Genomic DNA, 13,138 nt, shown 5'->3' with positions numbered 1-13,138 from the left:
AGAATACATTATAATATGAGAAAGTAATAATTACAAGAAGGCCCCTATATGGGTGCCCAAATACTAAGAGAGTATAAGAAAGGAAAAAAAACCAAAAACACCCCTATCTAGCCATTCTCAACAAAAAAAATAAAAAATAGTATTATGGTGGGAGTGGAAAGAGAGATAGGACTATCAACGGGTTGGGTCTAGGTAGAACTGAAACCGACTTGACAAGAATTACGAAGGACCTAGAACTGAACTGAACCTGATAGGGTCTAATTTTAGACTAAGAATCGAATTGATCGGTTCTCAGGACAATCGAGTCTAACTTGATGAACCCAATTATAATAAACCTATTGAAAATATTATATATATATATATATATATATATATATAAAGTATTAGTTTATATGGAGATGCACCAGAGCAATAATTATTTGGACCTTATGGGAGGAAAGAAATGCTATGATCTTCCAAGAGAAGCAGAGAAGAAACAATAAGTTATGAACTATGTATTGACTAGAGTAATACATTGGCTACTAACTTTGGATCCGTTTAGACAGTTCTCCTTTGATGATATTTGAAGGAACTAGTTATTAATGGCTTCTAGTTCAGTATAGAAGGCTAAAACAAGGTTGATATGGGCACCTCCCAGTGAAGGAAATCTAGGTCCTTTTAGAATTGGAGAATCATAAGACATAGGGAAGGGAATCTGGTAGCACTTTTTTCAGGACTGATGGGGAATGGAGACTGTTGAAGATTAATTAGTTTTATGATGTTTTTCTAAGTAGATGTTTATGTTAGTTGTTAGATAGGAGGTGGGGACCACAACAGTTATGTGAGTCCAAATTTTATTGTTTTTTGGAAGGTTACATAAGCTGTTTTATGTTTTGCCACCCTATGAGGGCATAGTTGTCTTTGTACTGTTCTATTATTTTAGTATAAATAATAAGTGAGGGGGGCGGCCAGCGTTATTGCTCTCTTCTCTTTCAAACTCTCTTCTTCTCTTCTTCTCCCTATCTCTTCCTTCTCTCTTTAAGAAACTACTTTTTTTTCATATTTTTTAATTCAACAAATTTCTACTTGGTATCAGAGTAGTAGCTAGGGTTTCTTGAAGCATTCTCATGCAACCCTAGATCAGCCGATTGCATGAAGAAGTAAAGGGCTGATCGATCTACTATAGATTGCCCAGTTCTTAGAGTTTTTGGTATCAAAATCAGGTAGAACTAGAGTACGGGGAAGAGTCCCAGAAAAGTTGGACTCTTTGTTTTTGATCTGATCTTGGGCGCCTAGGTATTGTTAGTTTTCTTTTGATTTTCTGAAGAGGGCGGTTTGGTTTCTGCATTTTTCTAGGCCTCCCAGAGTGAAAGATTCCCTTCTCTCTGTTGGGAGGCATGCGGAGGAGAGAGATTTCCCTCTAGCTAGGGTTTTCTTCCTCCGGAAGGGTTGGTTTCTGTGTGTGTGGTATTAAATTATTTTTTGAAGGTCTCCAATCTATTTTTTCTTACTATTGAACTGTTTTGAAGTAAATGAGAGTTGGAATACCGAGATGAAATCTACCGGTACTGTGGGACTGGGTGTTGGAGGTAGTAGTGATATTTTTGGGTCTGGAATAATTACTACAGTAAAACTTGATGGCACAAATTATTTGGAGTGGGCACAATCAGCTAAGATGGCTATTGGTGCCCATGGAAAATTAGGGTCTCTCACCGGGGAGGAGAAGAAACCCGATACAAACTCTTCCCAATGGGTGCAAGAGAATTGCATGGTAATGTCCTAGCTGTGTAATTCTATGTTACCTCATATTGCAAAAAATTTCCTATGGGCTAATACTGCCAAGTAGATTTGGGATGGAGTGACTGAAACCTATTCTCAGAAGCAAAATGAAGCCAGAGCCTATCAGTTAAGAAATCAGGTTATAAGTTTGAAGCAGGGAGAAAAACCTCTTGTTGTGTATTTCTCCATTCTGAAAAGCCTATGGTAGGAAATAGATCACTTAGAAACTGTGGTATGGGAAAGTGTAAATGATGCAGCAACTTATCACAAACTAGTAGAGAGGAATAGGGTTTTTGAGTTCTTGGCAGGATTGAACCCTGAAGTTGACATTGCTAAGCAACATATTCTTTCTAGAGAGGGTGTGACACTCTCTCAGGCCTATGCTTTTGTCTCTGGAGAGGAGACTAGGAAGAATGTAATGCTGAGACAGCTTGGTACTGACCAGTCGGCCATGGTTGGTACAACAAAACCTAAGCCGAATGGAGACATGGGGTGTAGTGAGACTAGAAGGAAAGATAAGAAGGACTTGGTGTGTGATTATTGCAAGAAGCCTAAGCATACCAGTGACACTTGTTGGAAGCTTCATCCAAATCTTATGCCTGCTCGGATAAGAAACAAGAAGGGAAATGCAAATGTAGCCACTACAGGAGACTCTTCAGCTCCACTCTCCCAAACTGATTGGGAATCTATTGCAGTAGCAGCAGTGAGAACAGAATTGGAGAGGTTTGGATAGCTTATGAGTAAGAAAGATTCACCTAACCCTAGCCTTCCAGATGGACAACGGAATGCAAGAGCCAACTACACCACTTCCTTTGCACATACAGGTAGTCCATATGCAACTACAAATCTTGCATCCACTTCAGGTAAGGAGGGACCTCCCTGGATTATAGACTCAGGAGCACCTGAGCATATGACTAATGCCCCTACCATTTTCAGTTCCTATTAGTTGTGCTCTGGTAGAGATAGAGTCTCTACAGCAGATGGTTCACATATACCTATTGTTGGGAAGGGGACAGTTAGAGTGACCAATGATATAACTTTGTCCTCTGTTTTACATGTCCCTAGACTTCATACCAACCTACTGTCTGCTAGTTCTTTGACAAAAAATTTGAATTGTTCTGTGACCTTTCTTCCTGGTAATTGTGTATTGCAGGATCTGGAGTCAAAGAAGATGATTGGGAGTGGTCGTGAGGTGAATGGAGTCTACCTTTTGGATGAGATTCCGAGACATTGGGGCCATCATGTTAGCAGTAGCAGTAGTAGTTGGTTAGAGTCAGTGAACCAGATTATGCTTTGGCACAGCCGCTTGGGACATCTTTCTTTTAATTCTTTGAAATGTCTTTTCCCAAAGCTGTTTGAGTCTGTTCAATTATCTAATTTGGAGTGTGAGAGTTGGCAGTTAGGAAAACATTGTAGACAGTCTTTTAAACCAAGTAATAGAAGAAGTGCTTTTGCCTTTAATATTGTTCACACTGATGTATGGGGGCCTTATCAAATCCCTTCCATGGGAGGATTTCGTTATTTTCTTTTGTTTGTGGATGATTATACACGATATTCTTGGCTATATTTGATGAAATTACATGATGAGGTTCCTAACTTGGTATGACAATTCCACCAGATGGTTCTCACACAATCTGGAGTGAGAACTAAGGTTATGCCTGAGAGTATTTTGAGAAGGATCTAACCACGCATCTCTTAGAACATGGTGTAGTTCATCAGAGCAGTTGTGCATATACACCGCAACAGAATGGAGTTGTTGAGAGGAAAAATAGACACATTGTGGAGGTGGCAAGGATTCTTATGGTGCGCGCTTCAGTCCCTGTGCAGTTATGGGGAGATGCAGTTCTTATAGCTGTACATGTGATTAACCGTGTTCCTTCACGGACTTTGGGGTTTAAGGTGCCATTTTGCCTACTTTTTCCAAATGGAGATATTTCATATACCTCTGAGGGTTTTTGGCTGTGTTTCTTTTGTTCATATTCTTGGCTCTCATCTTAAGAAATTTGATCCTAAGGCAAAGAAATGTGTTTTCCTTGGGTATGCTCAAAACCAAAAGGGGTATTGCTGTTACGATCCAGTGTCGAGGAACAGATTTGTCACTATGGATGTTACCTTTTTTGAATCCACATTCTTCTTCTCGAGTGGTTCTCCACAGGGGGAGAGTTTTGGGGTTTCTTGTTCCTGTGGTGCCTCCATCAGTTCAGCCAGCACCTACACCATTAGTTCAGCCACCACTTGCACCATTAGTTCGGCCCGCACCTGCACCATCAGTTTAGCCAGCACCTGCACCTCTAGTTTCATTACCTGAGCCACTACGGGCAACCTTACAGCAATATCAGCACTGGATTGGGTTTGTGTTAGGCTTAATCAGGTATTGTTGGGTTTGGGTTGAGACGAACTCATGCGGAACCTGATCCATTGGGATCACAAAGTTATAGTTTTTCTTTTTTCTTATTGTTATAGGTGTAAGGTGTCATAATGTTGCTTGTTTAGATATACTCTAATGATGTGCAGATCTCTCTCTCTCTCATTAGAAGAAGACTGGGAATTATGTTTTTACTTCTTTAAATGAAACCTGAAACTATGTTTATCATAGTGGCATTGAAAAATTTGTAAATATAGCACTCACTAAGAATATGGGTACTGTTCATGGGTCAGGCCAGGTTGTAATTGGTTGACCTTATAGGGTTGGTTTGGGTTCACTAATTCCATTGATTTAGTCAATCAGGTTGAACCATACCCCTATCAAAGCCAACACATTGACAAATGTTGTCCAGCTTCTCCAAGGCCTTCATTATGCATATACTAAGTTTAATCCTACAGAAGGGAGATTGTGGTGGATTTTTTCCCATTAGCCATGTGTTACAAATGGGTGATGGGATATGCTAGAACATGTCGGTATTCTGTTTTAGTAAATGGGATGGTGGTGGATTTTTTTTCCCAGCATTAAGGGGAATAAGACAAGGAATTTCTTGTTTACTTTGGTTGCGTAGGTACCCCTATCCCCTTTCTTGTTTACTTTGGTTGCAGAGGTTCTTGGGAGATTGATTTCTAGAGCAGATTCTAGGAACTTAGTTAGGGGCTGGAGAGTAGGTAGGGAAGAGGTACCACTAACTAACTTGCAGTTTACAGATGATACGGTGCTTTTTTGTGAAGGAAGATATTTGAGATGGACAAGGAATTTGAAGCTTGCTGTGCAATTATTCAAGCAAATGTCTAACCTTAAGGTGAATTTGGAGAAAATTTGTTTAGTGGAAATAAACATGAGGGAAGGAGAGATCATAGAAAGTGCAGACATCTTGGGTTGTGTAGTGTCTAATTGCCCATTGAGTTACCTAGGCCTTCCCTTGGGAGATAATCCTAAACATGGAAATTTCTGGAATCCAGTGGGAGAGACATTCACAAATTTTTAATTACTTTGTCCACTCGAAAACAAAGCAATGAGTAATTCAGTTCAGTAATTTTATCCATTTTCAAAGGGCCACTTGATGATTAAACCAATAGAGTTGGTATTTCACTTCTTACTTCTTAGTTGTTACTGATATTGTTTTATTTTTCACCAACTCTCATGTGATCTTGGAAGTGTTTCTCATGGATTTCTTTGCTTTAACACCTTACATGAATTAGATTTAATGGGTAACAATATTCATGTTATATTCTTCGTGTATGTGCACGTATGTGATATTCCTTTTCTTTCTTCCATCTCTCTTCTTTATGGGTACTATTAATTGCTATGATTGCCTTTCTTTTCTCTTTCATTGCCAGGTTCCATGTTTTTGGTATTGGAAGGAGATTACTAGGCTTCAGTGTTCATATTAAAGTGAAGACAGGGTCTAAAATATCAGTATGTTGAGAACATTCTTGTAATTGCAAAATCTACACACACACACACACACACACACACATATATATATATATATATATATTGCCTATATTCTTCTTTTTATTCAGTAGCGGTTGAACATTTTATTATGATATATATGAAAATGATGTACAGTAGTGTGCCAAGCACCACCTCTGGGGTAGCTAGTCTCAGATAGCCACCCTTACCAATATATTTTTTTATGATTACAAATTCTACACTGGGTAGTTATACCCCAATACATTGTCTTGCCTTTACAACTTGTTTTGCAAGTCTAACAGCTACATTGTTCACTAGAGTCTATCTATAAAATGTTCTCAATTCCATCACTAACGTTGGCCAATTCTTTGTAATGCAGAAATTCTACCATCCTTAATCTTTGTAGTGCAACCCATATCTCTGTCTGAGTATAGTCACCAAAACCTGCTGGCATGGGGTATAGATCTAAGATATTCCCCTCCTAGTTTCTGAACGGACCCTCTACTCCCAGTTTGCTGTCTATGTTATTTCAAAATTTTCATATTTCTCCTCTGTGATAACCACTCTAGATGCTTTGGGGTATATACAGTCCAACCCTAAAGCTTTATATGGAGCCCTGGCCTGGCCTATGCTGCAGGGTTCTTCCATGTAACAAGGTTCCCTACTTGACACAATTAGACGGCCTTTTTCTTGATATTTTACATTGGAAATTTTTGTATAGTCTGTTTGAATTATCACTTCACATAGTAATACACCACTTGTGGATTTCCTTTTTCGGCAGGAGGTGGTTGTTGGTCCTGAAAATAGAACGGTATTATCAAATGATAATTTTCTAAGAGTCAACCTTATTGGTGACTTTGTTGGTTATACAAGTATTCCATCATTTGAAGACTTCTACCTGGTAATACCGAGGCAGGTATGCTTGCAACATTAATGTAAATGATCCATCATAATCAATGAAAGAACTTTATTTTTCATGGTGGATGCTTGCATGTAATAAAGGTATTCAATTTTTGTTTTTGTTTTTCCCTTTTGCTGGCATGACCTTGTTGTAATAATATTCTTTCTTTTTTATATAATGGTTTAGTTACTTGTCTACATCTTGCATTAGATTAGGGTTTAAAACTTGAAAACACCAGGGTGTAACTTGTTCAACTCATCTTAATTTTGTGTAGTACCATATTACACTAATGTGATCCTGTGCATAGTAGTTTAAGCACATCAGTACTTATGGTACTAACTAGGGATACAACATTTGAAGTTTGGTTAATAAAATATTCTCATCAACAAAGCCAAAATAGATGAACGACACAATCAGGTCCAAAGTACCTTGCATTTTATCAGGAAAACTAAGGAACTGAGTTGTAAATCAGTCCACTAAATCTGATGTAAACTTGGAAAAATTAGAGAAAAAAAGAGGAAGAAAAGAAGAGAACAGCAGTACAAGAGAAGGAAGATGGAGAAAAGAGGAGGAAGAAGAAGAAGAGTTCGAATGTCTCTTTCCTCCCTTCTCTAATCCTTTTACTAAACTTCAATCTTAACATAATTACAAGTATACCCTTAAGTGGGTGGCCAGCTAGGCAGTAACATAAAAAGAACTGGCAAAAGAAATAATAGGCCCATTAAGATAGGCCCATTAGCTAACAAATAAATAAAACATACTACAAGAAAAGTTACTAGGGCCCATTCAGCCCAATCTCTTTACACTCCCCTTCAAGCTGAGCATAGATGTCAATCATGCCCAACTTGCTTATATTGTGTCAGCTTCCCTCTCAGAACTCCCTTGGTAAAAATATCAGCCAACTGCTCTTCTGAGGTGATGAATGGCAAACAAACTTCTCCTAAGGAAACTCTTTCCTGTATAAAATGTCTATCAACATCAATGTGCTTAGTTCTATCATGTTGAACAGGATTATGTGCAACATTGTTAGTTGCTTGGTTGTCACAGTAGAGCATTATTGGCTTCTCATAGTAAACTTCCAATTCTTCTAAAAGGGATTGTAGCCACAATAATTTTGACACACCATGTGCCATAGCCCTATATATGGCTTTAGTGGAGGATCTAGCAACTACAGACTGTTTCTTACTCCTCCATGAAACAATATTCCCTGCCACCAAAGCACAATAACCTGAGGTGGATCTCCTATCATCAATACACCCTGCCCAATTAGCATCAGTGTATGCTTCCAGCTTCATGTGTCCATGTTTGGCAAATAGAATACCTTTCCTTTAGAGTACCTTTCAAGTAACACAGAACTCTTTCTGCAATAGTCAAATGAGTATCTCTAGGAGAATGCATAAATTGACTAATAGCACTCACTGCATAGGAAATGTCTGGCTGAGTCATACAAAGATATAAGAGCTTCCCAAGAAGTCTCTGAAACACTCCCTTATCAGATAAAAATTCACCATTTGTAGCAGAAAGCTTGTGATTAGGATCAATAGGAGTAGAGGCTGGTTTAACACCAAGTTTTCCAGTCTTAGCAAAGTGGTCAAGGACATATTTGCGCTGAGAAATGAAGATACCGTCTTTTGATCTAGCAACTTCAATGCCCCAAAAATATTGAAGATCTCCTAAATCCTTGATCACAAATTCAGAATTAAGAAATCTTTTGATTTTATTGACCTTTCGGGTGTCATTACCCGTGACCACAATATCATCAACATAGATTATCGAAAAGGTCACCAGAGAGCCACTTCTTTTCAAGAATAAGGTATGATCCGATTGAGTTTGTGTGTAACCAAATGAAACAAGAGCAGCCCTGAACCTCTCAAACCAAGCCTGAGGAGACTGTTTGAGACCGTAAAGAGATTTCAGCAGTTTACACACCTTCCCCTGCATTTCCTTTTCATACACCCCTGAAGGCAAAGACATATAGACCTCTTCATGTAGATCGCCATTCAAGAAGGCATTTTTAACATCAAACTGGTGGAGAGGCCAATCAAATGTAGCAACCAGAGATAACAAAACCTAGATTGAGGTCATCTTAGCCACAAGAGCAAATGTCTCAAGATATTCAATATCATACATCTAAGTGTAGCCTTTAGCAACCAACCTAGCCTTAAACCTCTCAATAGAGCCATCAGAGTGATATTTAATGGCAAATACCTATTTACAACCCACTGGTTCTTTCCCTTCAAGCAAGTCAACAATATTCCAGGTATGGTTCTTATGCAAAGCATCCAGTTTAGCCATCATAGCATCCTTCCATTCAGGTTTAGATAAGGCTTTTGGTACAGACCTGGGTATTACATGGGAAGAAACAGAAGCAAGAAAAGAGTAGTAGGTAGGATATAGAAGGCTATAAGATAGGTGTTTGGAGATACAATGGGCTGTACATTCCACTTGCCCTTGTGGAGAGCAATAGGAAGATCAAGGTCTGGGAAGGATGTAGCTGGGTTAGAGGAAGGCTGACCTGTTACCTCAGTAATGATGGGAGGAGCAAGAGGCTCTTCTATAGGAGAGGAAACAACTTGCCCATGTCTAAATCTGTGCCTCTGGTACCACCTTTGAAGAACAGGGTGAGGAGGAATTACAGGAGGATGAGGAACATGAATATTGGAGGTAGGCTCAGTGGGAGAAGTGGACACCACATGAGATGACTCAAAAGGAACAGGAAGAGGAACTGTTGGAGACATAGCAAAGGGTTCCTCAGATTTCTCCCCCTTAGGAGGAATACTAAAGAAAGGAGTAGACTCAGCAAACGTGACATCATAAGATACAAAACGAGTGCCATTAACTGGACCAAAACAGCAATATCCCTTATGTGTGGGTGCATATCCAAGAAAAAAACATTTACGAGCCTTAGGTTCAAATTTGTGCCTTTGATGGCTATGAACATGCACATAGCAAGTGCACCCAAAAACACGGAGAGGAAGAGAGAAGAGATCCCTAAAGGTGGTTTTGAAGCCAAGAACCTGGGAAGGCATACAGTTAATAAAAAAGGTAGCAATAAGGACAACATCTTCCCAAAATTTTATAGGAACATGGGATGCAAAAAGGAGGGATCTGGCAACTTCAACCACATGTCGGTTCTTCCTTTCCACCACTCCATTCTGTTGTGGAGTGTAGGAACAAGAACTTTGATGAATAACCCCAAAAGTTTCAAGATAGGCTGAGAGGGTTTTCTCAAAATACTCTTTAGCATTATCAGAACGGAATATTATGATCCAGGTGTTAAACTGGGTAAGAATGAGTTCATGAAAATTTTGCACAATAGTTGGTATTTCATCCCTGGATTTCATGAGATAAATCTAAGTGTAACAAGAGTAATCATCAATAAAAAGTGTAGAGAACACTGATGTGAGCCCCACAGCTGTGGTCCCCACTGTGTTTGTAGGACAGTATGTGTAGTTAATTGTTTCAGTCATGGTAGTGTCAGTTGGTGGTCAGTTTGTTAAAGTGTGCCGAATAGGGGTAGTTTAGTCTTCTTATGTTTGTTAAGTAGCTTGCTTATGTGGTAGTGTTATTAGAGTTACTCTACCCCACACTTAAGTAAAGGCATTTTTGTCTTTGTAAAGATTATTAGAGTCTAATATAGATTAAGGGGGTCAACTGAAGGAGTAACCCATCAGATTTCAACAGACCCTTCTTCTTCTTCTCTTCTTCTTCTTCTTCTTCTTCTTCTCTTTCTGGTTCGGACTACTGTAGCACCAGTCGAAACATGGTATCAGAGCCATGCTCCTGACCTACTTCAGTTGGTAAAGCACCTCAGTAGTGTTCGTGACTCTTCTCCTTCGTTTCTGGTCAGTCAATGGAGAGAATTGGTTCGCCCTAGGTCAGAAACATCACAGCTCGTCTCTCTTTGCTGCGCATAATCTTCTTCAGCAAGGAAAGTGACTTCAACAGTGAATGGTTGATTGATATTCTCAAAGGAAGGTCGGTTTTCTCTTCTTCTAGTGTTACTGATATTTCTGGGTAGAAACCCTACAAGAAGCTGTTAGTATTGATTGGAACCTAGAGAACTAGGTTCATTGTTTCCCTAGAAAGGGCTGTGTTTAGTAGCCGAATGGTGTAGGGCTGCTGTGAGTTGTTGAATGGTGTGGGGCTGCTGTGAGTGGCCGAGTGGTGTAAGGTGGAATGACCTTGCCAAGCTCTTTGTGGTTGTGTAATGCCCTCTTAAGTGTGTTAAACAACTGAACTGGGTGTAGCAGTTTTGACTGTGTTATGGTGCTTGTGATGCACATTTTTTTTTATTGAGTTGTTGTAAGAGGGCCTATTTGTGATTAGTGAGTGGTAATTTGATGCTTATGTGGGTCGTAGGTGTGTGAAGTCAGCAGTAGTGTGAATAAGAACAAGTGTGTGTTCTCACTGTTGTGTTTAGGGGCTGCAGTAGGTGCTGAAGTATCAAACTGTGAACAGCTTCAATCAGCTTGTAGCTGAGAAGTAAGGTTGGAGGCAACTGTGAAAGAGTACAATGGCAGCAATAGGAGATGGGTACAATGATCAGAAACTTAGTGTGGTTATTTCCTCCGACTACCTAGGGGTACAAATGACCTCAATTAAGTTGAATGGGGAGAACTATGTTCCATGGGCTAAATCAGTGGAAGTGTTTCTCAAGGCAAAGAAGAAAGTAAAGCATGTAAGAGATGAGAAGCCACCGGTTGACTCTCTAGGGTTTGATGATTGGGAACAAGAAGATGCTCAAATCATGACTTGGCTATGGAATAGTATGGAGCCCAAAATTAGTGCCAACTTCATGTTCCTTGATACGGCTAAGGATATATGGGAGCACATTAAGAAGCTATATTCTGGACAAGATAACACAACAAGAGTATATCAGCTTTATCAGGAGTACTTTGATTTACAACAAGGAACCAAAACACTAGAAGAGTACTATGCCTGCATGAAGAACATAAGGAATGAACTCAATGTCTATCATCCCCTCACTGAAGTCGGAATATGAACCGGTTAGAGCCCAAATACTGGGGGGCTCTACTCTTCCTACACTTGAGGAAGTATTCTCAAGGCTTCGTAGAATTTCTTTGGGACAGACTGAGAACCCCACACAGTCTGATAGATCAGCACCTGTGACATCTAGAGGAGGTGGACATAGTACAAGAGGTGGTGGTCATGCTCCTAGAGGAGGTCGTGGCAATTCCATGATTGGTCGGGGTAGCCATGATTCAGGGGGAGGCCGTGGCAGAGGAAAAAATAACTCTACAAGGAAATGTACTCATTGTGGTGGGGAAGGACACACAATGAATCTGTTATGACCTACATGGCCCTCCCTCTAAATGGGCTAATCATGCTGTAGCAGGCGAGGTTGATATCAGTGACAGTAAACTGACAGGCCGAACTCCTCCCACATCTACATCTACTTCTGGGAGGGAGATGGTGAGTGAACCGCGTGATGAGTATGAACGGTTCCTTCAAACTACTTCACAACATACCACTGCCACACTTGCCCAATTAGGTATTGTTTGCATGTCATCTAAAACTCCTTCCTGGATTATTGACTCTGGAGCTCCATATCATATGGTCGGGACTCTAGGTGTGTTCTCTTCTCTTTCTGAAACCTCCACATCACAAACTGTTACACTTGCCAATGGGTCCTCATCTCCCATCTGTGGTGTTGGTAATGTTGACATGGCTTTTGTCCCCATATCATCTGTTTTATCACCTAAGTTTCCATTCAATCTTATGTCTGTTAGTAAAATAACCAAGGCTCTTAACTGTTCTGTTACATTCTTTCCTTCCACTTGTGTTTTTCAGGATCTCAAGATGGGGAAGAAGATTGGTGGGGGGCATGAAGCTGGTGGATTGTATTACCTTGATGGTGGTGGATCTTCAATTGCACTTTAGACTTCCCTTACTCCTCTACAATGGCATTGCCGACTGGGACATCCATCTCTCAAGGTTCTCAAGATGTTGGTTCCATCATTGAGTCAATTGTCAGTTTTACAATGTGAGTCATGTCAGTTTGGTAAACACCATCGTGTGTCCTTTAGTCCAAGAGTTGAGAGTCGTATGTTGAGTCATTTTTCTTTGGTCCATTCAGATGTTTGGGGTCCAATCAAAATAGAGTCCTATAATGGGTACAAGTATTTTGTCTCCTTTATTGATGTCTGTTCAAGAATGACATGGATTTACTTAATGAAAGAGAGAAGTGAATTATTTTCCATTTTTCAAAAATTCCATGCTGAAATACGCACACAATTTGGTGTTACAATCAAAGTTCTTTGTTCAGACAATGGTTGTGAATACTTTCTTACTTCATTTCAACAGTATTTAGAACATCATGGCATTATTCATCAGATCTCATGTGCTTTCACCCCTCAACAAAATGGGGTGGCTGAACGGAAGAATCGTCAACTTCTTGAAACTGCTCGGTCTATGCTTCACCACTGTAGATTGTCAAGACTGCTATTTAGTCTTGATCACTAAGAGATTTATGGTTCGATGAGAAGAGAATGTGAATAAGATGTAGAAGAAAGAGTGATGGAAGAGCAATAGAACACAGAATTTTAGGAGAAGAACAGAATGCCAATATTTTGCCGCCGCCACTTTAAGTTAATATATATAGGTTATGCTAGTTA

At 39.7% G+C, this 13,138-nt stretch overlaps 1 protein-coding gene across 2 annotated transcripts in view; it reads left to right on the top strand.

Annotated features, from left to right (window-relative positions):
- The window catches only part of HAP2 (hapless 2), a 126,199-nt gene that overhangs the window by 40,083 nt on the left and 72,978 nt on the right, over positions 1 to 13,138 (top strand). For both annotated transcript variants that reach the window (XM_088949774.1, XM_088949775.1), the window contains exons 7-8: positions 5,524 to 5,602; positions 6,381 to 6,515. In XM_088949774.1, coding sequence (XP_088805900.1) covers positions 5,524 to 5,602; positions 6,381 to 6,515 — 214 coding nt within the window. The remainder of the gene's footprint in view (positions 1 to 5,523; positions 5,603 to 6,380; positions 6,516 to 13,138) is intronic.

Source organism: Nelumbo lutea, chromosome 6 (genome assembly GCF_056320005.1).
Source record: "Nelumbo lutea isolate HS-2025 chromosome 6, American lotus-T2T, whole genome shotgun sequence".
NCBI classification, from domain to species: domain Eukaryota; kingdom Viridiplantae; phylum Streptophyta; class Magnoliopsida; order Proteales; family Nelumbonaceae; genus Nelumbo; species Nelumbo lutea.
This window is presented reverse-complemented; position numbering and strand designations above follow the sequence as displayed.